Source organism: Penicillium angulare (genome assembly GCF_028827245.1).
Source record: "Penicillium angulare strain IBT 27051 chromosome Unknown utg000004l_segment0_segment0, whole genome shotgun sequence".
NCBI lineage: Eukaryota > Fungi > Ascomycota > Eurotiomycetes > Eurotiales > Aspergillaceae > Penicillium > Penicillium angulare.
In genome coordinates, this window is record NW_026623163.1 from 4,729,369 (window position 1) to 4,756,718 (window position 27,350).

General features: G+C 46.0%; 15 protein-coding genes across 15 annotated transcripts; 8 read left to right on the plus strand and 7 right to left on the minus strand.

Moving 5' to 3' along the window:
- Nucleotides 1–697: 697 nt before the first annotated feature.
- Nucleotides 698–1,384, minus strand: N7478_005651 (uncharacterized protein; the record flags this gene model as incomplete). Its single annotated transcript, XM_056921865.1, has 1 exon — nucleotides 698–1,384. One exon carries the CDS (start codon nucleotides 1,382–1,384, stop codon nucleotides 698–700), a length of 687 nt encoding a protein of 228 aa, XP_056779902.1.
- A 652-nt stretch (nucleotides 1,385–2,036) lies between these two features.
- N7478_005652 (fungal specific transcription factor domain-containing protein) lies at nucleotides 2,037–3,686 on the minus strand (the record flags this gene model as incomplete). The annotated part of the gene is made up of 5 exons (XM_056921866.1): nucleotides 2,037–2,571; nucleotides 2,622–2,804; nucleotides 2,865–3,481; nucleotides 3,536–3,616; nucleotides 3,666–3,686. The coding sequence occupies 5 exons, from the start codon at nucleotides 3,684–3,686 to the stop codon at nucleotides 2,037–2,039; spliced, it is 1,437 nt and encodes a 478-aa protein (XP_056779903.1).
- Nucleotides 3,687–4,699: 1,013 nt separating this feature from the next.
- On the plus strand, nucleotides 4,700–6,328 carry N7478_005653 (uncharacterized protein; the record flags this gene model as incomplete). Its single annotated transcript, XM_056921867.1, has 3 exons — nucleotides 4,700–4,830; nucleotides 4,884–5,977; nucleotides 6,039–6,328. 3 exons carry the CDS (start codon nucleotides 4,700–4,702, stop codon nucleotides 6,326–6,328), a joined length of 1,515 nt encoding a protein of 504 aa, XP_056779904.1.
- An 822-nt stretch (nucleotides 6,329–7,150) lies between these two features.
- On the plus strand, nucleotides 7,151–9,218 carry N7478_005654 (uncharacterized protein; the record flags this gene model as incomplete). The annotated part of the gene is made up of 6 exons (XM_056921868.1): nucleotides 7,151–7,237; nucleotides 7,304–7,532; nucleotides 7,576–7,774; nucleotides 8,108–8,447; nucleotides 8,504–8,553; nucleotides 8,609–9,218. The coding sequence occupies 6 exons, from the start codon at nucleotides 7,151–7,153 to the stop codon at nucleotides 9,216–9,218; spliced, it is 1,515 nt and encodes a 504-aa protein (XP_056779905.1).
- An 855-nt stretch (nucleotides 9,219–10,073) lies between these two features.
- On the plus strand, nucleotides 10,074–10,496 carry N7478_005655 (uncharacterized protein; the record flags this gene model as incomplete). The annotated part of the gene is made up of 1 exon (XM_056921869.1): nucleotides 10,074–10,496. The coding sequence occupies one exon, from the start codon at nucleotides 10,074–10,076 to the stop codon at nucleotides 10,494–10,496; it is 423 nt and encodes a 140-aa protein (XP_056779906.1).
- A 458-nt stretch (nucleotides 10,497–10,954) lies between these two features.
- N7478_005656 (uncharacterized protein) lies at nucleotides 10,955–11,867 on the minus strand (the record flags this gene model as incomplete). Its single annotated transcript, XM_056921870.1, has 2 exons — nucleotides 10,955–11,507; nucleotides 11,602–11,867. The coding sequence occupies 2 exons, from the start codon at nucleotides 11,865–11,867 to the stop codon at nucleotides 10,955–10,957; spliced, it is 819 nt and encodes a 272-aa protein (XP_056779907.1).
- A 951-nt stretch (nucleotides 11,868–12,818) lies between these two features.
- Nucleotides 12,819–13,947, minus strand: N7478_005657 (uncharacterized protein; the record flags this gene model as incomplete). Its single annotated transcript, XM_056921871.1, has 3 exons — nucleotides 12,819–13,416; nucleotides 13,511–13,850; nucleotides 13,908–13,947. 3 exons carry the CDS (start codon nucleotides 13,945–13,947, stop codon nucleotides 12,819–12,821), a joined length of 978 nt encoding a protein of 325 aa, XP_056779908.1.
- A 276-nt stretch (nucleotides 13,948–14,223) lies between these two features.
- N7478_005658 (uncharacterized protein) lies at nucleotides 14,224–14,979 on the minus strand (the record flags this gene model as incomplete). Its single annotated transcript, XM_056921872.1, has 2 exons — nucleotides 14,224–14,861; nucleotides 14,919–14,979. 2 exons carry the CDS (start codon nucleotides 14,977–14,979, stop codon nucleotides 14,224–14,226), a joined length of 699 nt encoding a protein of 232 aa, XP_056779909.1.
- An 833-nt stretch (nucleotides 14,980–15,812) lies between these two features.
- N7478_005659 (Zn(II)2Cys6 transcription factor) lies at nucleotides 15,813–16,677 on the plus strand (the record flags this gene model as incomplete). Its single annotated transcript, XM_056921873.1, has 3 exons — nucleotides 15,813–15,841; nucleotides 15,898–16,052; nucleotides 16,106–16,677. 3 exons carry the CDS (start codon nucleotides 15,813–15,815, stop codon nucleotides 16,675–16,677), a joined length of 756 nt encoding a protein of 251 aa, XP_056779910.1.
- A 95-nt stretch (nucleotides 16,678–16,772) lies between these two features.
- On the plus strand, nucleotides 16,773–17,983 carry N7478_005660 (fungal specific transcription factor domain-containing protein; the record flags this gene model as incomplete). The annotated part of the gene is made up of 2 exons (XM_056921874.1): nucleotides 16,773–17,326; nucleotides 17,803–17,983. The coding sequence occupies 2 exons, from the start codon at nucleotides 16,773–16,775 to the stop codon at nucleotides 17,981–17,983; spliced, it is 735 nt and encodes a 244-aa protein (XP_056779911.1).
- A 501-nt stretch (nucleotides 17,984–18,484) lies between these two features.
- N7478_005661 (sugar porter family MFS transporter) lies at nucleotides 18,485–20,104 on the plus strand (the record flags this gene model as incomplete). Its single annotated transcript, XM_056921875.1, has 3 exons — nucleotides 18,485–18,518; nucleotides 18,579–19,490; nucleotides 19,551–20,104. The coding sequence occupies 3 exons, from the start codon at nucleotides 18,485–18,487 to the stop codon at nucleotides 20,102–20,104; spliced, it is 1,500 nt and encodes a 499-aa protein (XP_056779912.1).
- A 241-nt stretch (nucleotides 20,105–20,345) lies between these two features.
- N7478_005662 (PQ-loop repeat-containing protein) lies at nucleotides 20,346–21,357 on the minus strand (the record flags this gene model as incomplete). Its single annotated transcript, XM_056921876.1, has 4 exons — nucleotides 20,346–20,808; nucleotides 20,872–21,072; nucleotides 21,131–21,250; nucleotides 21,314–21,357. 4 exons carry the CDS (start codon nucleotides 21,355–21,357, stop codon nucleotides 20,346–20,348), a joined length of 828 nt encoding a protein of 275 aa, XP_056779913.1.
- Nucleotides 21,358–22,743: 1,386 nt separating this feature from the next.
- On the plus strand, nucleotides 22,744–23,166 carry N7478_005663 (uncharacterized protein; the record flags this gene model as incomplete). Its single annotated transcript, XM_056921877.1, has 1 exon — nucleotides 22,744–23,166. One exon carries the CDS (start codon nucleotides 22,744–22,746, stop codon nucleotides 23,164–23,166), a length of 423 nt encoding a protein of 140 aa, XP_056779914.1.
- A 340-nt stretch (nucleotides 23,167–23,506) lies between these two features.
- Nucleotides 23,507–23,923, plus strand: N7478_005664 (uncharacterized protein; the record flags this gene model as incomplete). Its single annotated transcript, XM_056921878.1, has 1 exon — nucleotides 23,507–23,923. One exon carries the CDS (start codon nucleotides 23,507–23,509, stop codon nucleotides 23,921–23,923), a length of 417 nt encoding a protein of 138 aa, XP_056779915.1.
- A 279-nt stretch (nucleotides 23,924–24,202) lies between these two features.
- On the minus strand, nucleotides 24,203–27,209 carry N7478_005665 (glucan 1,3-alpha-glucosidase ROT2; the record flags this gene model as incomplete). The annotated part of the gene is made up of 3 exons (XM_056921879.1): nucleotides 24,203–26,267; nucleotides 26,320–27,055; nucleotides 27,128–27,209. The coding sequence occupies 3 exons, from the start codon at nucleotides 27,207–27,209 to the stop codon at nucleotides 24,203–24,205; spliced, it is 2,883 nt and encodes a 960-aa protein (XP_056779916.1).
- Between the last annotated feature and the right edge of the window lie 141 nt (nucleotides 27,210–27,350).

Consider the following 27,350-nt stretch of genomic DNA (forward strand, 5'->3'; position numbering starts at 1 on the left):
TACTGGCGAATTTCGCTCCCAAATCATGAATAAAGCCAGTATAAGAGCACCGAAAACGATCAAAATAATGACTGTGGCTGAATTTCAGGCAATGAGTCCACTTGAGCCAGATTCAAGCCCGTATAGGAAACAGATTGTCCCGCCGATAATCAGCAAGAATCCCTGGAAAACCTCACATTTGAACCCGGGGGTTTGACTCATGATTTTTTGGTCGCTATATTTAAATACCTGAGCAGTTCGACCGGAAAAAGAAATGCTGTTGAAGTTGATAGCTTTAGAGAGACCATGATGTTCCCCCCTGCTCCCTGCTGCAATTCAGCATCTTTGGCGGCTAGGGACCCCTTCAATGGAGCACAGGGTTCGGACATGCATGCACCTGGGAGCTTGACTCCATTCAAGCGCGTCCCACAGCCAATAGCGGTAAAGTAAAACAGAACAAAACAGTATTGAATGGAATTTATGCACTGAGATGCGTGTATCTATAATAAAACTACAATACACTAGGGGCGATCTGGACAATTGGGTTTCACTAACACAGGTTTGAATAGTGCAATCCTGAAAGTTGATGTTGATCTAACAAAAAGAAACGAGATGAATATGCATTCTCTTCAAAAAGAATGATCAAATGATCTCATAAGTACCGGTAGAATCATATAAATTAATGAAAATGATTATCATTATATTTATATTAGAGCGGCTAGCCCTCAGCATCATCGTTTTCAAACTTCATCTTATATCCTTGTCCTCTTTGCTGGCGTTCTTTTTGTCTGGACTTTGATTGACTTTTGTTTGGGCGCCTACGCTGGCTCTGCGACTGATCCCCGTCTTCAAAATCTGCAATGTCACGATGGTCCACGTTCACAATCAATTGCCAATAGTGAGAACAGCCATCTCCATTTTTGAATATAGCGAGTCTCCGGGATAACTCCTCAACAAACGCAACACTCCGATGATGGCCTTCCTCGCAGCATATTGTCACGGCTACATCGATATCTGGGGCTTCTAAGGCAGCCCCTTCGTCAATATGGGCGTTCAGGCCAAAGCATCTTTGGTCTGTTTCTGGCTTTTCTTCAACTTCATTACCCATATCGGAACTTAGAAGTTGATCAGATGCGTCTTTCACTGCGTTGAGAATATCTATTTGGACTTTTACCAACAATGCCTCAACATCATTATTTTGGAGGAATTCTTTCTGCAGTCGCCGCGAAAGGCCGGTTACTTTTACTCGGAGATGGCGCGGTGGATTTGGTAAGTGTCGAATATTGTAATGTAAGGTTTTTTGACGTTTTGTTTCCCTGTGCTGTTGCACAATTGGGCCGTTGGCATGGCCATAGGAAAAAAGTGAAATCTGGACTTCTCTTGTCCATGTTGATGGAGAAACCATGGTCGAAATTTTATCCAGTCTTTCAGCAAAAAGGACTATATGATGCTCGAACAATATGTGGCATCCTTATCATCTTGATAGTATATGCGAAGCTTTAGGGGTTGATAATGTTAAGTTGCGCCTTGAGCCTCAGCTGATGAGCATAACGAGGGATGATTTACTTACGAGGTATGTACTTGAAAGCGATTTTAATATTAAAGGTGATACCTTTACGTTATCATCCGATGGTTGACTTGAAGAAGGTCGAGCATATTTCTATAAATTAGACACTGGGTTGAACTTTTGACCTCTGAGTCACTTCCTGGGCTGTGCACACCTGGGTGTTTTCTATCGCTGAGTCATCGAGATCCCCACTATCGACGCCTATTCAAATAAGTCATATAATAAGGGTCTGAATGAGCATCTAGGATATGATATCATAGGAAGGGGGTATGGGAAGGATCAACGGTAGTGATGATGCATACAGGAACTAAGCTACGGAGTGAGAGATGTAGACGATGACGTGGGTGCTTGAGGCAGCAACCCACCTTCATCTAAAATATCAGTAACATGGAAGATTCGGTAATAGAAGTTTTCAATGTGACCTGGTGTTTTCAGATAATTCCGGGTCTAGCTATCTGTAACTTTGATTAGACCTTTAATACCTGATGGCTCAAAGGTTGTATAGATTTGCCGACAGTTGATCTCTGATAACACTCCCATTGTACTGGTTATACAACCCTTGGGAATAGCTGTCTGATAATGCAAACCCAGGACTGAGTAATTGCTCAAGAGCATCAAAGTCCAGCGAGTAGCCGCTAGTTCCAACTTCGCCCGCAAAACTATCTGTAGCAAGCACGTCGGGCTCAGTATTACCTGGGGCAAAATCTGCGACGTTTGATGATATTATCGCATTTGGTAGACTATCATTGTATTGTTGGTGGGTTTCAGAGTATTGAAGGCGGGACAGTCCATCATGGGTTTGCAGAGCGGTATTTTCGGTGTCGTTACTTTTGCGAGAAGTTAAAATAGACTGCGCGCGGTCGAAAAGTCGGTACATTACACCTGCGCTCCAATAGGTGTCGCGTAGGTTGTCGAGGAACAACAGACAAAGATTGAGCCTGTTTTTCCCAAGGTTTGCGTGGAGCGAGTTCCCAGATTTGCAATCAAAGAGGTGAATTTGCATGGCAGGAATCAAAGATGTAATGCTGGGGAGTGTCAGTCATATTGCATTCCTGGTTCACCAATGAAAACGTACAACATAGGCTTTATTGATTTGACAACATCCAGCTCAATGATCTTCTCAAGTGTTTGATTGGTGGTCGAAGCAGCTTCACGTGCACGATTTTGTGCAAGTATCTGCCATGAGACTGTTGAGTTCTCAGGAAAGGAGGCAGGTGCATTCAAGACGTAAGGTCGATGAAGAACCGTACCACATGCTCTGCCACGGGTTAGATATATCTATTTTCAAAGGAAAATTAGAATATGTCATTTGACGTACTGATAGAATATCTGCAGGTGGTATTCGTGAATTAGAGCGATGTCACTTGCGGCGAACATCGCATTTGCTGATGTCGGTTGACATTTATGAAGCTCCGCAGTCAACGCATCGATCTCTTCACAACTTGGTTTAGGTCTCTTGAGTCGATAATGCGATCTTAGGATCCGCCCAAGTACTGCACTGGTTTTCACAAGCTGTACCCACATTCCAGAAAGGTACTCTATGTCCTGGGGAATGAACTTCTGTCGAGCTTCCACAGGAAGAAGTTGCAGTTCGTGCAAAACGTCATCTGCGCAAGGGAAAGTAGCATCGCAATCTTCATCATGGATTCTCATTGGTCGACCCTTGGCTAGAGACACCCATCGATCCCGGACAAGACACGTCCACCAAAGCCGTCGACCAAGGCTTTGTCTTTCTTCTGACGATAGTTGAGTATTGTTTCTGTCTTGTGAAGAGGGAGAACGGTGGAGACCAATTCCCTGGGCTAGAGAAGTGGCAATCCCAATCCAATGCGATGCTCCTGTATGATCTTGCGCATCTGTGTACCAAAAGCTCATTAAAAGAACCGATTGGATGAGCAGAAGTTTATCTGCACTCCGATCAACGTCGTAGAATGCCTGGTTTATGGTTCAGCGTCCATTGCCAGCTGGAAAAGCGTAAATACGACGTACCTTGGCTCTTTTATACATAGCCTTCTTCATGGCTTTCCGGGACGCGAATCCAGCTCGTTGCAGAACACTTGCGTCCACATACTAGGACAGTTAGTCTTTGTTGTAAATTTGGCACTTTTGAAAGTCTTACATTGGTTGCGCCGAGGAGCATACTCCAGAATAATAGAGGGTTTACTTTTTGGCTTCCATTCTGCATGTACTCATTCAAGAATTTTGGTGCTTCGACAACAGGTAGAAAAAAGTGTACGTGATGGAAATAGCATCGTACAAGCTCATCATAAACATCGGACGGTAGATGTGAGAATCCGCCTTCATTGCGTATGTATTCTATTTCGTGAGCTTGAAGTACTGTCGCGTTTCCCGAGGAGCTATGAGGAGTAATGGTGGAGGGTGATTGATAGGCCTCCTGTGGGACACCCGGATGGCATAATTCATATACAGATTGTCTTGGACCGCGCGTGTCACCTGAAAGGCATGTTAGATTTTTGTTCGCTCTTTATATGAGGCACATATGATTACCAATATAGGAACAGGCGCTATCATCAGGTAGAACGTCGATGTCTGTCGTCGCATCAGTTGCTCTGTCAACGGAGTTATCAGGAATCTCCAGTTCATCAGAAACTGGCCTCGTGATCGCGGCCCTGGACATGCGCGGCCTTGGAAGAATATCAATATTTATCGAAAAAATGTGGATAATGTGACCACTCACTTGTGCTTTTTGCGCGGCAGTATCTCACAAACAGCTGCCTCGTGTTGGCAATTGGTACATGGAACACCTGTTTGAGTCACATCACACCGCACCTTGCGTCGATTGCATGGCTTGCATGCAACTCGCGACCGACGACCCACCCTTTTCTCAGCGTTTTCCTGCATTTGATGGCATACAGGTGGAGTGGAGGAGCAAAATTGCCGCGGTTGGGATGTCGGGAAAATTCTGGACTTATGAGTGTGCGGGGCCCCGCACCGGCTCCACCCGGCAATCTCGGCAATTAAACAAACTCTGGTCTGGTCAAACCACGAAATCTGGGGAAAGAAGGCAAATCTCCGAAGACAGCTGACAGAGTAGATCTTTCCATAGGTGCGGTCTATAAATACCGACAGGATGTCAGCTTGGACCGCATGATACCAACTTTAATCGCTATTTTGACCAATATACTCTTAAAGATGGATGACTCTATCCGACACGTCGAGAAACCCGGCCTCGAAGAGGTTGAAAAAACCGACGAGATGGAAAAGGGTGAGGCTCAGTTCACGGAGAAGGATGAGAAAAAACTTGTTCGCAAGCTCGATTTCTGGTATTTCTCCCTTCAATTCACGCCTTATTCGATACCCACACTAACTGATGAAGGATCGTCCCCCTTATGATGTTCACGTATATGCTGCAGAGCTACGACAAAGGAATTATGAGTGCTGCGACACAATTCGGTTTCAACGACGACTTGGGTTTGACTACAGTGATTGGGTACGAAGCGGACGGGACGGCTATCACTAATAATCAACGCTATTCGAATGCCTCCATGATTTTCTACATTGGCTACTTGGTGGGCACATATCCGATGATGTTCCTGACACAATACTTCCCCCTATCCCGAGTTATCGCGATTTCCACGTTCCTCTGGGGTATAGTGGTAATGTCAACTGCTGGCTGCACCAATTACGCTGGCATCATGGTGGTTCGCTTAGTGCTCGGCATGCTCGAATCCGCCGTTGCGCCCACCTTCACCGTGCTAGTCACATTCTGGTGGACCCGTGACGAGCAGGCATTGCGTACTGGGCTATGGTACTGCTGCGTTGGAGTGGCTACCGCTATATCACCTTTGATCAACTATGGACTTGGCCAGATCCATAGCTCTCTCGCCACATGGGAACCTATGTTCCTGGTTCTCGGCGCCATAACCACTACTTGGGGAGTCGTGTTATTTTTCACTCTTCCAGATAGCCCCCACACGACCAAAGGATTGAACGATTTCGAACGCCGCATCGCGCTTACTCGCCTTGAAAGAAACCAGGCCGGTACTATTACCCGTGATTTTGACAAGGGACAATTCCTTGAAACATTCAGGGACCCCAAGATGTACAGTTGTACACTGATAATTCTCTTGACGGGCGTTCCCTCAGGAGCGATCGGTACATTTGGAACAATTGTTATCAATGGTTTTGGATACACCCACTTTGAATCTTTGGCATTAACATGTCCCATCGGTGCCCTTACAGCACTATCTATTTTGATTGTTGGCTATGTCACGCGAAAGTGTCCTGGCACTCGTTATCTCTGCATTATCATATGTGCCCTTATTTCAATTGCTGGAACACTGATCTGCTGGTTTGGACCTCGAAACAACAAAGGCCTGTTATTTGCAGGAATCTTCCTTATTGCCGTGCAGGTTGCTGCTGGTGGATTGGCCGTTTCTCTGGCCGCCTCTAATATTGCTGGCCATACTAGTAAGTGTTTCAATTATATCCTCCCATTTTCATGCTTTTCTGGGTATCTAACAGCCACTAGAAAAAGCTGCCACCAGCGCTTCCACGTTTGCCGGCTACTGCGTCAGCAATATCATCGGCCCACTCATTTTTGGGGCTTCTCCAGGACCTCTGTATCGCTCTGGGTTCATCGGTAGCTTTGTTTGCCTATGTGCTGTGGTGGTAATTGCGTCTTTGTCTTGGATTTACTTGCGTATAGAAAATTCGAAGAGGGATAAGAGATGCAGACCAGGTTCTGATTATAATCATATGCATTCGATTGAGGAGAACTTGACTGATATGCAGAACGAGGAGTTCCGATATGTGCTATGAGGAGATTATATAGTCATGATAAACATATTGCCATCGTATATCTCTTTTAACTGAACAACTTGAACTTCAATTTCCAATCCTAATGCCATTCATGTCTAAACGTGAATCCATGGCCTTCAAAATTTCAATAAACATCGAATTTCCACTCACCCCTTGCGCTAGTACTACTACAAGTTCAAGTTGATCCACCTGCATTATCCTACCGCAAGGTAAGTTACCCAATCCAGTTTAAAATGAATAGCCGGCAATATCCAATGTTACACACCATTGTGGAGAGATAGGTCTGCCAATGCCGCAGCTATCCTTGCTGTGTCGTAATCTCGGCAGTCAGGGATTACTCTAGTAAGCATACAGGCGTCACCGCAAGGTCTTACCGGCAAATTCTATTCAATACATATGCTTTCAAATCGATCTCCGGCATAATCCCGCGAACTATTCGATCTAATTTGCGGGGAACGCATGGGACCTGGGGTAAGCTTAGCCCAGATTGTCGTAGTACGTCCTTGCGGAATACCTATTTAAACGGATCATGGCGCAACAGTGCTCTAATGCAAGAATTTTTGAGCACTTATACTTCAGATACAGCAGAACAATATGTTCAATCTAGCCTATGCCAGTATACTCATTCTTCTACGATTTACTTTTGTAGAAGGTGTGACGTGCCAAGACATGCATCTTGCCCCACAACAATCCGGGGGAGATCTCCTTAATGTCTCAATTTCGAGCGATGGGATAGATCGCATTTACTTATTATCCATCCCGCTTGATTACCATCCACGAATTCCAGCACCTATCATTCTTTCTTATCATGGTGGAAACCAAATGGCTGAGGATCAACTGGAACTTGACCAACTCACAAACCCTGAATTCAATACGGAGGCTTTCGTGGTTTACCCGCAAGGGATCGATGTAAGGGGGACCTTATCAGAGATAATTCATTATTTCTACCAACTATTTCTAACAATTTGATCCTAGATGAAATGGCAAGGCGTCCCGGGTATTACCACAAATGATATCAAATTTACGCACGATATACTGGACGAAGTTCTTTCGCAGTACTGCATCGATACAGAACGAATTTGGACAACTGGAAAGTCAGATGGCGGAGGATTTTGTAACCTTCTCGCCTGCGATGCTGAAATGTCTAGCCGTATCGCAGCCTTTGCTCCAGTCTCGGGGGCATATTACGTCGACACATTACCCTGTATGGCCAGAACGGTGAAAAATCCCTGCAATCCGTCGCGTAGGGATATCCCTTTCCCTCGCGTTCCACGGTGGGAACGATACAACTATCTCATACTCGGGTGGCGAACGGAAAAACGCGTGTCTACCAGCTATTCCACATTTTATCCAGGAATGGGCGGCGCGAGACTTGTTGGATAACCGACGCAACAGAACATTGCCAGTCGCATCAAATGCAGTCTTGTACTCTTTCGGATTTCGCGGGTTGGTCGGGTTGATTTACGACTCGGTAATTGGTCATGACTGGCCCAGCACGATCGCTAATAAGGATAACCAGGAGCTTGGGCACCATGTAGCTAGCTTCAATGCCACACCAATCATCATGGACTTTTTTAACCGGCACAGTCTGATATGATGAGGGGAACGGCAATATCTCGGTTCACTTGTGCGGTTGTTTCGGTAATTATATCGGGCCATTCGGTAATTATGTTATTCTTGCCGATCAATGCAAATTTTGAAACCAATCATACTCAGTTGAACCGGTTATAAAGGATTCTCGCAGGGATAGTACTTTAAACCTGTCATAAACCTGCATAGAACGAGTTTGTGTAAAATGTCAGCCGTTCAAAATGCAAGTGGCCTCGAGCCTCGCTTCTCTCTTCCGGCAACCACGCCCCGCTCAAGCAAAACGGAGCTAGCCATTGGCGGGTTGAAACTCTATGTATACGGACTAGATGAGATTAACTCAAATCCACCGGAGGGCCTCTCTGGCGAAGTCGCAGTTTTATATATGGCACACAACCGGACCAGGACCTACCGTGTCATGGAAGACATGGCCCATGAGATCTTACATCGGTATCGGACCGACACAAGAAAGGGCGAATCGGTCGGGCTCATTGCCGTCACAATGAATATGAGAAATCATGGAGATCGCGAGGTGAGTACCTTCAAATTTAAGCTTTTCGATCTATAAATATTAAGTTTTCAAATCAGGTCGATCCCGGTGCCAATCGAACTTGGAAAGACGGCAACGAGAATCATGCGTAAGCTATGAATCGTCACATTTGACCATATCCAAATACTAATTCATGACATTAGCATGGACATAGTTTCCATGATCGCTGGATCAGCACAAGATTTCAAGCTGGTACTTGATTATCTTCCTGCTTATCTACCCCAATTTAACCGATTCTACAACATCATGTACGGAGTGTCATTAGGTGGCCACACTGCTTGGCGCATTGCCTCCTTGATCGCTCCAGGCCAATTCCATGGATACGCAATGATAGTCGGCTGTCCGAGTCTTTCCACTTTACTTTTGAATCGTCTCGGAATCGACCCGACCGCCGTAAATGGCGATGAGACTCTCGACTACGAAAAGCTTAAACAACTCATGAACTCGAAGCAGCAACGACGATGGCCCGAGCCCTTGGCTAAAATCGTCCATCAAGACGACCAGAAAGTTTCAAATGAATTCCCGACCGACGTACCTTTGTTTCTATGCAATGGATTGCATGACAAGCTAGTACCAGCCAGATATACGAATACATGGGTTGAAGCTAGACGGCAAAGCCCCGAAGGGTCCAAGCAGGATATCAAATTCTTTGTACAAGAAAATACAGGCCATAGCTGTACCAAAGAGATGATTGCAATGATGGCAGTTTGGTTGCGGGATATTCTTCCTAGCACTACTGGGCCATCGCTGTGATTTTCGCATTTTGAAACTTCAAGTTTATTCAAGAATGCGTGGCAACCGTCGCCAAGCTACTCATAGACCACATTATTTTATTTTATATCTATAAAAACTGTTTTCTACATTCCCTATTCTCTTCTCAGTCAATTCGTATAGAATATTAACGCGTGATCGCGTCTAAACATTCAAACATTTGATCATTGAAGGTTCGTGGATTCTTTAAAGCTTGTCGTTACCATTCACGACATATTGTCATATCTTGGAGGATGGACGGGGAAATAACAGGAAGGAAAGGGGATGGGCCTGGATTTTAATATAGAAATCGAAAAAACATCACGGAGATTTCATAATTACTATAATTGGAGATTTTAATATAGAAGGCTCTTAGTATTAATCACAATCTTCCTCGTTGGGACTGGCGCTGCTGAGCAACCACTACAGGTATTTATTCGCAATAAAGGGTTTTTCTTGTCACTTGACTTTAAATTACTCATAGCTTAGGGGTTGGCCTTTAATATCATATATATCAAATCCCGACTTCGATATCCCATCTTGCCACTTCGAATTCTGACCCTGCAATATCTTATCTCGAACTTCCCACATCGCAGCTTCAACTTGCTCCCACCGTGACATCACACCTTCGACTGCTCGCAACCCCAAGTTGTTCCACCTTGCAACTATGAATGATGCCAAAAAGTCTACTGTGGGCTTTCTGGATTTACCATCTGAGATCAGGACAATGATTTATCAAGAGTGTCTTCCAGGGGGTCTGATAGTGAATATCGGAGAGCTACATTCCGAAAAATCTAGCTTCTTAAGCCTCTGATAAGTCGCTAACCTTCTGTGCTTGTGCAAAGCAGTCATTATGGAATGCCTACCACATTTGTACGGAAAAATACATTTGTGCTTGAACTAGATCAATATGGCGACGAAGCTCTGGAGCTTGATTTTACCACAAGCTTCAGACATCGTATCCGACATCTTGTGGTAGTTGCTGCCCAGGGCGGGCCCTCCTACAAGACCAGTATACCAAATAACAGGGCTTGGCTTGAGCTTCCCGAAGGGCTTAAAACCCTGGACATTATTCTCGAACAGCCAACTGTGAGCCCAAGACCCGAAAGCGATATGGATCTAGCCCAGGAACTGTCTATCTGGCACTCATGGCTGTTTCCATATCTCCAAGCTATCGCCAACTATGTGCCATTGACCACAGTCATCAAACTAGACTGCGACGGAGCAAGGGAGACATTGGAGTTGTTCAAGGATCATCTACATGCAAGATTCACAGAGTAGAGTCTCTACTTCGGACATATGCTATTTCATCGAGATCAGGAGGAATGAGAGGAAGACTCGCAATTTGCAGGCTAGTTTCAGCTATGAATGGGAGAATTCAAGGCAAGAGGGTCTTTTTCAGACGATCTCAAGAACATTTGAAATTCCACTAGCTTAAATCTTCATGGTTGGACGGCTACGAACTTTACTACTGTTCCGTAAATCATTTTTTAATTCCGCATGGGGGTAAGTCTAAACTGAAGTTGAATCTTCAATTCGCATATAAAAGAAATCTATGCATCCCCTACTGCCGTGTGCCCCGTGTCTCTGATACGGTAAGTAGATACATGACGGAAAGTAATTACTATATTTTGCACCTATGAATCATATCATGAAATTAAATTATATGCATGTCAATCGAGGTATGTACGTCCCTGAATGATATAGTTATGTAGCGTTTATATAACATAATCCCAGAATTAAAACGGCATAAAACTTGAAGTGGTCCATGTCAACACTACCACCAGGGTAGCCACTTGGCTTGAATAAGGGTATAAGTTAGCAGTTGCGCAGCTAGGATAGCCAAAGTAATCTTTATCATATCCCACAGTCAGGTTCCAAGACGGCTTGTCCTCACCACCGACCAGAATATCCGAATGCCACGGGTCAATAGACGCGGTCATGCTCAGCTGCATGGTCCCCTGAAGTGCAAAGCTAGTATTGAATGCATAGAGTGCCAAATGGTATTTGGATAGAGAATTTGCTTCGGGGGCCATATAAGTGGCATTGGCTCCACTCCCATCGAATTGGAAATCAAACTTTGATATCTCAGCCATCCACGGTAGATTTCCGATGCCGACAACGCCTTTTTCGATGCCCGATCCATTACAGGCGCGAAAAGGAAAAAATCCGATATCTTGATAAAAAGTATAATTTGCAAGGTCTGAAGCTGAAGCATTGTAATAATCGGTCTTTGATTCGGATATTGATATTGGAAATTCCTCAGGTATATGAGATTCATTTCCAAGGACACTGAAATGTTCAAATTGATTAGCTTTTCTGCGTTGACAGTTGACAGTTGACAGTTGAGACGGTGAGACGGTGAGACGGTGAGAATTGGACTTACCTAAAAGAAGCCATATACCATTTCATAGTTTCTTCATAAGAATAGATCCCACCTGATGAATTGACGTTTCGAAAATTCTCCCATTCGTTGTCGGAGGCAATGTCGTAGCCTTGCGGCCAAAGAGTCCAGAGCACGTTGACGGGATTGGAGGTACTGTTGCTGCTGGCAGAAGGTACCACTGCAAAAACAGTTTGGAATTTTTGGGTAATTGTGCCATCCTTTTGGTAATTCTCACAATTCGGATCTGCCTTGTAATGAAAGTCCATGGCTGTAGTACCATTATAGTATCTAGTAAAAGGTAAGCGGTCCTGATCATTACTATCAACTTGGCGCAATAAGAAGTGACATACGACCCTGTAAATTGGTATAATCCAATATTGACATCTGCTATAAATACCGAGCCAATGGGCACCACGGCGACATCTTTGGGTCGGTAGATTGGTAAGTCATCTGCGCTCCAAGTAAGACATGCAAAAGCGCATAAGAGTGTACAAAATAAATGCACTCGATACATACTGCACGGGCGTGACATGCAACTCGAGGCTATCACAATGATTAACGGGGCACCTACGAAGTGGGAAAGAAGGATGTCAATCTCTACGAGGCTCTGTAATCACTTATTTTAACTGACTTTAACCCAAAAAAAGGTCGAAATTTGACTGCCAAGTAAAAGTTCTAGGTAGCGTCGTAGTTATCCAGCCCTAAAGATTGCCAAGTTCTTGGCTTCAGGGTCCAAACCCCCCATGAATCAGAGAACGCCCCACTAAGAACTCAAAATTGTCCTTTTCGCTATTATACAGAGACGAGAATCAAGTTTGGATTAACTGATGAAAAATTAAGTGAAAGGGCTCAGTTAAGAATGTGTTCTGTTTTGAAAACCTTGATTTTAAAATTTTGTAAAATTGCTAATTTTGAAGAATCGGGGAAGATTAGCTCGCAAGGATATCCTTCAATGGACAAGGAGGTCAAACCAAGTGGCTCCACTTCATCTCGGTTGATCTGAGACAAATAGGATCCCTTGACATTGAGACTGGTACATAAACCCTTTCTGAATCTTCGCTGCCGAAGTTCCGATGTCGAGAACTAAGTAATGAATCACTTCATAAGCATAAACAAATGCCTGCCAAATAAAAATGCTTTGTGTAATCTTTGTACATCTTGTATATTCTTCGCACTATTGACGTATTCTAGACTTTTTATCAAATTGGCGCAAAGACTTATCGAGGAATACCAATGACCCGCTTAATAGCGTCGCCATTGTCCATTTCAGAATCAATGACACCTGCTACCTTGAGCACATCCACGACGCCGTTAATAATTCCACTATCTACACCGCGAACGCCACTGGTAAACTTAACATCCTTCAGCCACTCAGTGGCATCCTCCTCAATGTATGTGCAACCAAGCTCACCGGTACCCAGCAACTGTACCACCTGATCAGTATCAGCCTCGAACTCCTTAATTCCCATGTCTAAAGCCTCGAAGAGCTGCATGAGCCGCACATCGGTTTCGGGGCTAGGGAAGAGAGCAGTAGATGCCACGATCATCCAAGAAGGCCAGGGAGTAAAGATTTCGCCGATCTTCTTTAATGGCACATCAGGCTTTTCCGCTGTTGGGTGAAAGAATGGTTTGGTTGTGAAGTGTTCCCACATGAAGAACTCGGCTGTGGGAGTAGGTGCTTGTTCTAGCTTAGCTTCATCTTTGCCAGTGACGCCATCCCGGAGCGCGCCAAAGGGACCCAATGGGACAGATGTCAATGAGTCGGACTTCCATCCTTGTTGTTGAGCGAGGACAAAAGACATGATGTGGGAGCCACTATCGACACGTCCATCGTTAGTGAATCCTTCTTCTACGCATTCCTTTGTCGATCCCCAGTAGAATGTGGGCGATATCCTGGCGGGGGTCTTACCTTCCAAGACGACTGACGCCAACTCTGGAATCCTTCAGGTCAGAGACGCTATTGGTCTCGTTACGGTTGCGACCGGTGACAATAGCCCATCTGAGAGGGTTGTCCACCCAGTGACCAACAACCTTATATCCTCCATCACCGGTGCTTTGTGCTTGCTGCTTGCCGGCCAGGCCAGCTACCCAGCCCTCGGTCAAACCAATACCAATGTCGATTTCATTTCCGCGGAGTGAGGTGATCATATGACCCGTTCCGGAAGGGAAGGGGGTGAGGGTGACCTTGAATGGGAGTGAAGCAACAGCTTGCGATCGCAAAGCGAGATGGAGTGGGGTCAGGTAGTGCTCTGCACGGAGTAGATATGTTAGCTTAGGAACTCCGATTAGGTGGCTCGGAGACATACCAGGCACATATCCGATACGAATGGTAGGTACAGAAGCCATTGTGTAGTGTATATTAGCAGTTTATGGGTTGATTGCTGAAGAAAAGTGATCGTGTGGGGCGACGCGGTTCATCGCGGGGCAGTTGATTATACATTCCATCATTTCCCGAAGCGGGGAGCTTCCACAGATTTAAGCAATTCCACCAAACAACCGTGCTAGAACTCATTCCTAATGTGTATTCAGCTTTATGATACCTGAAATTTGATTCAATTTCGTCTTCATTCAATGGTATCACTAAGACCGGCCATTCATAATTCTATATGACTGTATCTCGACTTAACCACCGGGTATCAGCTCTTGTGCAGGCAATCGATTCTCCATAATATCATCCGCATTCAAGAAATCCGTACTAGAAATCCGATGCTCGGCCGCCGCAATATCCGGTACAATCCCAGAAGTAACATGACGCTTGACTAGTCTCGCGCGTGCAACTTCTCGATCCACATCAATAAACCACAGTTCATCCATCAGCGCGGCAGCTAAACTCCAGGGCTCTCGGTTCAGGCCGAGATAGAGACCTTCCAAAACCACAACTTTAGATGTTGGCAAGATGGCGATATCATCTGCCACTGGATCCTTGATAGCATGGTCGAAGCTCGCAGCATAGACATTGGGGGATTCTGGAGTATTTGGCTTTCGTAGCGACTGCACCAGTTTGTAAAACCCTTCTGCGTCGAACGTGAACGCAGCACCACGGCGGTGGATTGCAGTGGCAGGATCTGGCATCGCTGCCAATTGTGCCCTTGATAAATGATAACCGTCCATTGGAATGCAAACGGCAAAATCTTTATTCGCATCTTCCAATTGATTGACTCGTTCCGCCACGGCTGAGGCAAGGGTCGTTTTACCTGACCCCGGGATACCGGACACTCCGATCAAAACTCGATGACTGGCATCATTATTTTTGATCAGTGCTAGTAGCTAGTTAATTAATGTTCACAGATTTGATCTCATATCTCTCTGGCTCATACCTTGGACCTTTCGTGCCAATCGATCAATATGGTCGGGCGTTTTGAGCTTGGAGACAGTCATAGTTTCTGTCGTTCTAGTTTAGCGGCTTGAAGTGACTTTCAAAACCCAGATGAGTAAACGCGTGAGCAAGGCTCCTCCGGGTTCCTTAAAAACCGGGAAATCCATTTCGATCTAACTCACGAGTCCCAATTTTCCAAGGTATCGGGTAGCGATGCTCCAATGTTACCAACGGCGTCGGTCCGTCTACTGCGCGGCTCGCATGTTTACGGGCGACGATAACGTCCAGCGGGGAAAAAACGTTTTTGGGGCTAATCAGAATTTAGCATTTTTACCGCCTAGTACCGCCTAGCAGACCGTTATATGTAATGTAAACTCCTTATTAACTTGATACATGGCCATACTACAGTAAAATATATAGAACCCTAGCAACCCCAGTCAACTACAGGTTACACACATGATTATATACCTAGCCAGTCTTGAAAGAAGATATCACAGCTACAGGGGTAGGCGCAGGAGTAGACGTAGGAGAAGGAGAAGGAGAAGGAGAAGAATTTATAGCTATACATACGGCGATGTAATGGTAATGCAATTGAATCGTTATTATATCGTTTATTGTACGTTATTAACTATATAAACCAGAAATCGTGATATAGTGGTATACAGCAATCTGAGTATATTACTAACTTAAAGTATGGCGGCTGTTAGTGTATCACCGGTATCTTAGTCTTTTGCTGGTCAAAACCCTTTTTTCCCCCGCTGGACGCTATCAATGTATCGTCGCCCGTCATGTTGTGGGGATGGACTCGGATATCCCCGCAAATGCCCGCCTTTATCGGCCCTGACACGGAACCGGGATTTTCTGCTCCTGATTTGAACTTATGCACAACAACCACATGGCGCCCGAAGGAGAAAAGAAATTGGCGTAAGTACTGTGACCTGATTGGTACTTATGTTGTTAACTCGAGGATAAAATTTTAGTTGTCTGGTATGCCGACATCGCAAGGTTGCATGCGACCGGCGACGTCCAAAATGCGGACTATGCGAAAAGAGTAATTTTGATTGTCAATACAAGGCAAGAGATCATCGGCCGGGCTTGAGAGCGGGCTACGTATCTCAATTGGAGAAGCGTGTCGGTAAAGGGTTCCGTCCAGACTATAGCTTTTGGCTATTACTGACTTGCCTGCAGACGACTTAGAGAGAAGAATGGACGAGGTAGTGGGCCAATTATCTTACGAGCGACCTCGGCATATTGAACCGGCGCATTCTGATACTGAAACAAATATTGAATCATCTATCGTCTCAGCGGTACCTCAAGTCGGTTACGATAATGTGGAGCGCGTGCATGTTCCTCGGCCAGACGACCCCCGTCTAAATCACGACGCCTATGCTCCAGTCACCTTAGGAAGCCCTACTGAAGAGACTCTCGAATATGAACTACAAGAGTCATGGCTACGGAGCTACCAATCTTGGTTTCCTGTTTTGCATCGGACAACTGTGGTCAATGCCTTCTCGACTACGCTGCCGGGTCAGACATTGATTCAAAAGGCAATCATGGCAGTCACTATCTGGGATATGCCAGGGATGCTTACTGAGCAAAAGCAGACGCATTCAAAAAAATTACATGAAGAAGTCATTCTAAATGCGATGGCGTCTTCAAAATTTTCTTCTTTGCAGGCTCTGCTCATTTTAGCGATGCTCACATGGGGCGAAGGGAAATGGTCAGAGTGCGGCCATCTAATCGCCATATGCAAAAGGTGACCCCGGAATCATGCTCATAGATCGGTTTTTTTTGTTCTATGAAGCTTAAAATACAATTAATATATCCATGGATGCTGATATATAGTTACTTTAGAATGTCACAGCGGCTTGGCTTGTCAACAATTGCAGGTGTCACGAAAGCTCAAATATCCCGGCTTTCGTCAGAACCATTCGATACATTTGCGATCAACCCAGCAATAGACCGAGAGGAGCGGATTAGAGCCTTTTGGACAACTGAAATGCTCGAAAGCATTTTTGCTCTTGGTTCAACTAGTCCCTTTGCCACGCTTCCGATCACTGCTACTGTCAATTTGCCAGGGAGCGAGACAGCTTGGGCTTTAGACAATCCATTCAGGGAAGATGTACCTGTTCACAATCTACGATACTCTTCTGGATTTTCCATGTGTATAAATCTATGCACAATTGAACTCGGGGCCGTACATAACTTCCAGCAAACTGTGCGAGAAAGTGGTAATATGATAGGTGGGCTGGAATGGCAAAGTGCTGCCCAGAGATTTGATGAGAGACTCACCATTTGGAGGGAAGAATTCGTTGCTTCAGTTTTCAGACTTATTAACACTGAGTACCCTCTGGACGCCCGTGCTGAGATGGAACCATTTATTATATTGACCAATTGTGTTCTCAATATGTTAGTGACTTACATACCCTTATAGATACTCGCCTAGTTGCTCTACACTCGCTAACAAAATTTAGGGCAGTGATTGTACTATTGCAATCACAGACTTCCTTACCTCCAGAAATCGGAGCTGAGTCAGAGCCAGTATGTCTTTCATCCGAGATCTTACGAAATACCATGCTGAACTAACGTATTCCCAGTGGCCGTACGCTAATCACCGCTGCATGTACGCGTGCGAAAATATGGCTGCCAAAATTCGACGAATGGAAGACAACGAGCTCAGAAACTGCAGCCCTTGTTTAGTTCTTCCAATATTCACAGCTGCTCGATTCTATATCGGTACGTCCTAATATCCCTTATGTCCCAGAGTCTCCCATAAAGACAATTTATACTAACTGTCGACAAACTTCCACAGTTCATACCAAGTGTCTGCTTGCCGATGTTTCGGTCAATTTGCACTCATTGGCGTATAGTTTACATATCTGCAGCCAACGCTGGCGTCTAGCCAAATTGTTTGAAACCGTTATTCGAACAGCCGTCGCGGAACATCGCACTCCAGTGCACGAGTCTGCGCTCCCAGTAGAGTTCTACGACCTTCGATATTCTGTGGTTGAAATATGCGATTTATTAGAAAGCTGGGCTGTCACTGTCTCGTCCTCTTTTATGTGAATTTTTAATCAATTTTAGTACATGAAAGTACTAGATCTCCGCATGTCATCGTACTACTCCATCGTATACTTGCCCCACACCTTATCCGATTACCCTTCTCCCTCGGCTTCTTGCCGACTTTGCGCTGCTTCAGTGCTCGTCGGTCCGTGTCTTTCCCGTAAGGACGCATCCAGATCGGCAACAATTGAGGAGAACTTAGGATTCTATCCAACCACAGCGGGTGCTGCAGCTCCGCGTCGCGCCATCTTAATATGTTCCCCGGACTGGGGAATTGTGGAGAACTTTTCAAAAGGAGCCTTCCCGAGCTTTGATCCAGTTAATTCCACAATTTTCCTTCGAATGTTCTTCTCCTTTGCGTATATATATGCCGCGGCCAGGGAACTCTCAAATACTACTACGGATTGAACTTTCGATAAGCAGTGATTCAAAATGTTGAGGCCTTACCTCGGCTGCAGGGGTACATCCCTTCTAGTATGGATTACAGTATGTTGTACATCAGCTATGGCCCTGTTCGGGTACGATCAGGCTGTTTTCAGTATGTGAAAAGCAATCCATGACATTTATAGAGTTGATACTGACTCACTGGCATTACCAGGTGGTATCATTGTGACGAAAGATTTTTTGGACACTATGGGCAATCCTGACGCCAATATGCAGGGTACCATCACATCACTTTATGATGTCGGGTGCTTTTTCGGTGCTGTAGCCGGATCCGCTATTGGGTCCTGGCTTGGTCGACGAAGCGCTGTTATTTGGGGAACAGTCGTGATGATGATCGGTGCCATACTTCAGATCACAGCATACAGCGTCCCACATATGATCGTCGGACGCTTAGTTGCAGGACTCGGTAATGGGTTGAATACAGCAACTTGCCCCGTCTGGCAGAGTGAGACAACAAAAGCCAGCTGGCGTGGTAAATTGGTAGTATTGGGCCTGGTCGTTAACGTCGCTGGGTTCTGCTTAGCCAACTGGGTTACCTTTGGCTTTTCGTACGTTGAAGGAAGTGTTAACTGGCGCTTTCCGTTGGCGCTGCAGTTGCTTTTCGGGATAGTTATTCTGTCTACGGCACCTTGGCTTCCTGATTCTCCAAGATGGCTGATTTCTAAGAACCGAATCAACGAAGCGGATTTCGTGCTGGCTCATCTTCAAGGAAAGGAAGCATCTATCAATTCACCTACTGTTATTGCGGAACGGAATGAGATTCTACACGCATATCAGGCAGATATGGAAAATAAAGTGTCCTGGAAGATGCTGCTGAAGGGTCAAGCAAATGGACCTGGCACCTTGAGGCGCTTTTTTCTCGGTCTGGGAACCCAAATCATTGTCCAGCTATCAGGTATCAACGCTACATCCTATTACCTACCCACTGTCCTGGTAAATTCCGTCGGTCTAAAGGAGAAGCTTGCTCGACTACTCACCGCCGTCAACTCCATACACTACATTTTCTTCTCATACCTGGGTATGATGCTGATTGATAAATGGGGTCGTCGAGGAGCAATGCTAGTTGGTACGCAAAGACACTATTTACTTCTTATCTCAAAAGTTTCATGCTGACATTATATACTAGGATCTTCCGGAAGTTTCGTGTGCTATTTCGTTCTCATGCTCTTAATTCGAGCGAATCAAATGAGCGACGATAGCCAACAGACATACAGCTATGGCGCCGCATCAGTATCCATGATCTTCCTTTTCTACGCTTTCTTCGGGGTAGGCTGGCAAGGTACAGCATGGCTGTACAACACTGAAATCAACTCGCTGCATATGCGTATGATGGGATCATCAGCCAGTGTAGCGGCTCAGTGGGCTGTCAATTACATGGTTGTGCAGATTACCCCAATTGGAATCCAGAATCTCAAATGGAGGTTCTATCTTATTTGGGCATTTTTGAACTTCTTTTCTATTCCAATTATCTTCTTGTTCTATCCGGAGACTGCCAACAGGAAGCTCGAAGACATTGATACTGTCTTTAAGGAGGATCTTCGTTTCTGGGTGTTCCTAGATAAGGAGGCTACTCAGGTTAAACGGCCTGTTCGTTTCATTGCGATGGATGAGCAGGAAGTTGAGAATGCAAGGGCAGAGGTCAAGACGGAATTGGGACCTCAGGTAGAGCAGATTGAGTGATGGATCGTAGGATTAAGCAACTGTTTTTTTAACTTGAAATATATGCATAGTAAAGGTATCAATACTTACTTCAGAGAAACCAAGCAAAAGCTCCTATCTACACATAGAAAAGAAATTTGAAGTATAAGTTGTCGTGTCATTCCGAATTATTACAAATCTATAGTCGCTATGACTTGGATGGATCTCCTCTATTTACAGGAAATATATGTACCAGAAAAGAAGGAACAAGAAAGCGACTATTTTAAGTCATGCGAATATCCTTCTCGCCGGCGTCCCAGCGCTCATCCTCCTCCTCGTGTCTTCCTTCCCGCTCGACCAATTCTTGCTCATCTTCTCCGCGGTCGCTGCCGGCAGGCTTCTTACCATTGTTGCGGGTGTAAAGGAAGTACTGGGCACCCAAGTAGAAGTCACAGATACACTGGAAAATACCACACAGCTTGAAAGTCCATGGGATGGGCTCCGAGCTGGCGAAGAAATAACCCATCTTGCAAGTATCACCAATGAGCCACGCAGCCAAGACAGAGACACGGAAACCCTTGCATGAGCCAGCACGGTGGTTTGCCAGAATCTGAGGAATGGGCAGAGTGGCCTCGACGGCGAGACCGACAGCGCCTAGGATGCTGATGTAGGTTGGGATGTTGGAGAGAGGAGTGATGTGGAGGACGAATAGAACGGCGACGAAGTATACCATGGTCATCCAGTATCTAGATTGTAATTTGTCAGTATCATCCTGTACACGCGCTGTTTCATTTGCCCGGGAAACCTACGGCTGAGTGTTGCGCCATTGCCAGAAAGCATAGGGCCGCGGGAATCCGCCGGCACCAGCACCGCTGAAGGGTGTGTGCTCGACTCCAGATTTCGGTCGGTTGTCCAGTGCCACTTTCAGTAACACCAACTGTGTGCCGATCATGACAACGGCTTGCGCCAGGAGGGCGTTAGAATAGTATTCTCCCCACCAATAGAAGACTCTGTAGAAAGCAATGAGTCAGGATATGTATTTGGTGAGATCGGAGATGGGAATCCTACTTCAAGATCGACGCGACCAGCATGATCAGAGGAATGTCGAGTGAAAACCCCGCTGAGCTCCTCGAGCGATGAATGCTGAGGATCTGGTCGAGGTAGGAGGTAAGGGGCGATGTGATGAGGCTATAAAGATATAATTATTAGCATTGATTCGCGATCTATGGTATTGAAGAAATTTCAACTAACAAAACAGGCGCCCCATATTCAATTGCGAGGTGAATGACATTCATGATGCGGGTTGAAACGTTCCGCGGCCTACGGGGAACATAAAATCCAACGATTTAACGAGGACTTTATCGATTGAGTTGAATGGAGGTTTATAGGCGAGAATCTCAGAGAAATCCAAAAGCGAGCGACAACCAGGTACCTCGGATGGGGTCAAGGAACAGGGACAAGAATGGGGGGAACCAAAAGGGAGAACCAGTCAGCCCCAACGCGGCCCACGAGATGCAAGCGGCTTTTTTCTCGCCCCCATTATGTCAGCACCCTGTCGATCATCACGCAAAAGGGCAAGCTATAAATACCAATCTCCAGCCTTGTATTTCGGGATGATAAGTAGGATGATGTATATATCAACGATGAACTGATGAACATGTCTCATCTATTTGGAGAATTTTCAGGTTTGATCGCCAGGGTCCTAATATAGATCCTTAAATGCTTCAAATGTTAGCTCGACATACTTAGTTCTCGACGGAGTATAAGGATGGATCCCAATTGTGTATTCTGAGACATGCCACAAAACCCCCCAAAAATTCAATGTTCGAATAAACGAGATACATCGGTAATAGAATATTTGAATTCAACTAATCAAAATCCATCACTTTTCTGGGGTTACAGCATCTTGGAGACAAGTTTGAAAGCATGGGAGCAAGAGCTCAATGCTGACAAGGAGCCAAGTAATAACATTCCACCATGCTAAAACTCATATGTGACTCGGACTAGCCGACAAAATAAGGCGAGACATACACACATGGCCATTTTTGGTTCAAAATGATCTATGTTCTTCAGCCTGTCGTCATAGCCATCCTTGACCATCTGCTTTCATATTCCCTGCCGAAGTTGGCCAGGCCCTTCAGGTCTGACCAGCGAGTATTACTGAGCCTACAATAACAACGATCAGGCTGAATATTCCAGCATATGTATAACATAGGTTACAATTTCGTTAGCCAGGCATATCATTGGTCATTATAGTAAAGAGCTAGCTAGCAGAACTCCTACTACATAGTGAGTGATACAGAGGCCGCTCTGACGATTCTGCCAAGCGAAACTTGGTTTGTCAAGGCTCTTTACCTTGCCATACATACTTGTGAGGGAAAGCACGTTGCATAATTGAAGACAATGTGGATTCCGAGAAGTGGCACTCTTAACTCTTTACTCCCAGATTGTTGCTGTGACAATCGGAGTGTCCTGCAGTAGAAACTCAATCTTAGCCGCTCCGAGCCCCACCAGGAGGTTCAGCTCGGCCAAAACATTTCTTCAATTCCAAGCTCCAACAATTCCTCCCAAAAGTCAATTCTGAAACCCTCCGATCTCAGAAAATATCAATTATCTGTCAACCCCCGACATCCTGAGAAACCCCGATCCACTTCAACCCCAAACCCCCACATTTAAAGAAAATGGCCTCCCACGGCGCCAACAAATACCCCCCATCCATCATCGAAAGAGTGAATGCAGCACATCACAACACAGAAACAGACGAGCCATGCCAATACAAGTTTGCCGTCATACACGACGACAACCGCCCCATGTCCAACCCCGGGGGTGGTGGAATATTTGAAGATCTCGAGGCTGCCAACAACGCGGCAATGGATCTGTTCATGACAGAAGCGTGTGACTGGTTTGATCAGGTTGATGGCTGGACCAATTTCTTTGAATCAGGAACTGTGGCAGAGTCTCATACTGCGAATGCCGAGGAAGACTGTGAAAATGTGGTTGAATGGAGTGTGAATGCGAGGGGACTTTTGAGGTTGACAGCTTGGAGTGAAGAGGGGGAAGAAATTACCGTTTCTGTGAATGATTTTCAAGTTGATGAGGAGTAAATAATTTAAGTCATGCAATGTAAAATATATGGAAATATTAGTATATAATCCTTGGAATGGACATATATTGAGTTTTGATGTGCCTTGGGGAACGATGTACTTCTAGGTTAGGAACCATGTATTGAATCGGATTGAGAGCAGTCCATTAGGGAGTGTTAGGCTATGCTATTTTCACGTCATTCTTTGTTGTTGACTTGGGCTTCTTTTTGCTACTTGCAGAAATAGGATGGTGTACTATCTCCAGCTCAAAGAACATTTGAATCGTTCTCCCCTCGACAATTTTCTTTTTACTTCCAGAAAAAGAAGAAGAACCAGAACGAAGAAAACATCATCAGTCAAAATGATGGAATACGCCGATAATACGCTTGTTGAACCCAAATTTCCACAAGAGCTACTAGCCGAAGTCAAGAAGGCCCATGATGAAGAGGCTGAAAGAGAAAGTGTTGCCTCACAAGATAAATTATTCGCGGTCTTTATTGTCGCTCACGAAAGAAAGATGGTCGCTGCCGAGTCGGAATTTATAATCGAGGGAGTCTACAGTGCCCTGGAGAGAGCCAACAATAAAATCATGGAAACATTCAACAATCACTATCCCGAAAATCCGGCTTCCTCCCTCTACGCCCAAGGCGTGTGGGAAAGTATCGGCTCGAACTCAGTGGGCTGGTATGTGTCTAGGAATGGGACACTTTTATTGGAGGTTGAGGACGACGAAGCGAATAAATGCCGGGTTTACGCAGAGAGACACGAAGTGGAATGATGGTGGAGTGAGAACGGAATGACAGTGAAACGATAATGGAACGATAATTGAGATGATTCGCACTCGACATTTTTTCGGCGTTCGGCTCAATGACACTTGGTATAGATCTACGGTGCAAGGCCAAGGCTTGGTCTGTTTAGAACTCTTTAGAAGGCTGGGAAAAAGGAATGAACTAAATCAAACGATGTTCGTATGCTATCAAAATCTGCTTTATCACATCAATGGGTGTTAGGACAATGTATTGCTGCATGTATATCATTTCCGAGAATGAAAAACTTCTCAGAATTCTATCCGCCACGACTTTCCAATGCCAACATTCGGGCTCTTGACAACAGCGTACGATGCCTTGTTACCCTGTTGCTCAAAATACTCGAGCGAGGAGGTGGAGGCAGCCTTTGCGCCATCTTCGATGACGGTAACTGTGCTCTTATCCTTCCAAGCCTTGGGTGGGTCAACCACTACAACGCGCTCCACCGTCACGCCGGCCATTGTCTTCAAGTATTCGGCCGTCTTAGGTCCCTTGGCTACAAGGTCCTCAGATGAGAGGATAGAGTCACGGAACTGGAATTGACGGTGAATGTAGCCGCCGCGTTCATAGTCGAACGTCTCGCCGTCATCAACGTAGAGGGTGCCATCGGCTTCTCCGTTTTTATTGAGAGTCAAAATGAGAGTGTATGGATCCCAGCGCATAAGAGCGCTGCTGCGGCGAGGGCGGTCCCTGCGAGGGATAACATGGCCGCCTTGGATCAGGAGGGGAATCTTATCCTCGGGAGCAGGTACGGTATGCTTCTTGCCTGCGCCCTGGTAGACGGTATAATCGAAGTAGTCATAATACTTCTCACCATCGGAGATATAGATATCAGTGGTGAGTGTATTCTCAGTCACCACGGGCTTGGCTAGGAGACCGGTATTACCAAGATACAGCTGGTCATCGATAGCAAAGCCCTGCTCATCATCGGGGAACTCGTAGTACTGAGGACGCACGATTGGCGTGCCATTGATCGAGGCCTCGTGGAATGCAGTGTACCAAGCTGGCAGAAGCTGATACCTCAGGCGGATAGCCTGAGAGATAATAGTTCGGTGGGGCTCACTGATCAAGTAAGGTTCACGGCGTCGAGTATCAATATGAGCATGAGCACGGAAGAAAGGGTACCAAATTCCAGCTTGGTACCATCGCGACAGCAGCTCTTTGTCTGGGTTGTGGAAGAAGCCACCAACATCAGCACCGGCGAAAGGAAACCCGGCAATGCCGTTGGTGAGAACCATTGGCAAAGATATAGCTAAGTGATCCCATGTGGCCTGGTTGTCTCCGGTCCACATGGCGGACATGCGTTGGGCACCTGCATAGTATGAGCGGGTCAGAATAAACGGTCGGCGGACCTCGCCCTTCTTGCGCTCCAACAATGCCTGGTATGTAGCATTCACAAGCGTGATACCGTTGACATTATGGATATCACGGTGCTCCCAATTACCGTAGTGGATGTTGTCCTTAGGCATGGTAGTTTCCGGACCGTTGAAAACAGACGGCTCGTTCATGTCGTTCCAAATAAACAAGTTAGACAGCGATCCTTGGAATTTGTCGAATTTGTGAAGACTATTCCACCAAGTGAATGCTGCAGGATTGAAGCAATCGACCCAGTGTGAAGAGCCTGGCCAGCACCAACCATCATATACATCACCGTCCTTATTCTGAACAGCTAGGCCCTTGCTGTTAAGCTCCTTGGAAACATAATAATCATCCTTGTTCTTGATATGCGGGTCAATTAGAACCACCAGCTTACGCTCAGACTCGTCCAACTTCTCCTGCATGCCCTTAGGGTTGGGGAATGTAAGCGGGTCCCAAGTGAAGTACTTGCGGTCATCCGTGTAATCAAGGTCCAGCCAGATCACATCATATGGGATCTGGTACTTGTCAAATTTGGCATCCACATCCTTCACATCCTCATCAGTGATGTAATTCCAGCGACACTGGTGGTAAGCAATTGCAAAATGTTGGGGCAATTGAGTATAACCTGTAAGCTGACCGTATGTCTTGCTAATATCCTGGGGCGATGGTCCAAGGAAGACAAAGAGATCAATTCGACCAGCCTCGGAAAACCAGTGAGTTTGAGTGTTGGTTTTGGAGCTGCCGCTCAATGAGAGGGGGTTTGAGGAAGCGGGCTTCTTGACGATGTCAACCCAGGTCTCAGCTGCATTGAGCCAGAAGACGCCAACAGTGGAGTTCTTGCGGTGGGCCTGCATGAATGGAATTGCTCCATATAGAGTCATGGGGCTATTGAGCTCATACTCGAAGACATCAGAGTTGTACATGCGGTATGGGTTCTCATGGTTACCAGGGCCGCCCCTAAAATAGAATTAGTTCAAGGTCACGCAAAACGAGCTAGGTGGTGGTCTACCTTGTTTCGCGGAGGGAAAGAGAATCCGCGTGCTCGGGAATTCCAAAGACATGACTATAACCGGGGAAGGTTACGTCAATTCCAACACTCTCCGGGCCACGAGGCTTCGAGTCAGTGTTTCCACCAAAGCTTTCTTCCCACCAAGTACTTTCATCTTCACCGGATTCGCTGTCTCCTTCTTTATCGACCTTCGGGCGCCAGTGCTCCATGTTCAGCAGACCTTGGTGGTTCAGCTGGACATGAGTCTGTCCATCCCTCTGGAATTCAACCTCGAAAGGGGCGTGGCGTATGATGGCCTGGAACTTGTCACCTGGGCCATACTGGACCTTGGTGAAACCAGCCTCAGCTTCCGCGTTCAACGCAGCCGACTTGCTGGCTTCCAAGCCACCCACAAGAACCCATTTCTCAGTTTCATCATATCGCTTCTTGTTGACCTTACTGTTGTGTCGAATTTCGATTTCACCCTTCATGCGTTTTTCTTCATCGACGATGACGCGTGCGGAGCCGGATGCCAGAAAAGAAACAATAATAGGTAGGCGGAGCTTATCACTTGCGCTGGTGGTTTTAATCAGGATGCCAGTCAACTGGCCGTCCTTGAACTGTAAAGTAGACGAGTCAAGCTCGTACGGAGAGCTCCAGGATGTTCCCTGTGCGGAGGCGTCATCGGCGAGAGCACGATTGCGCTTGCAGAACCCGGACTGGGCGCATGTTTTGAAGTTTTCGTGTTTGACAGTCACTTTGAGACGCAATTAGTCAGTTAGGAACCTCAGCAAATTCGTACAGGTATGTTGACAGAGAGGGTACTCACAGCCGGGGACAACAATGCACCCGATCAGGACAAATAAAGAGAGGAATAGCGTCCAACCGGACACAGGCCGACTCCGGGCCATGATGTGCAGAGAATAGTGCAACCGGACACCCTTCAATCTCCGATTGAGCGTAATATGTCGAGAAGGATGATGACCTGCATCCGCAGTGGAGTTTCTGATGGTCCGGAAGCTCCAGCCTGGCCAGACGGTGGAGAGCTGGGG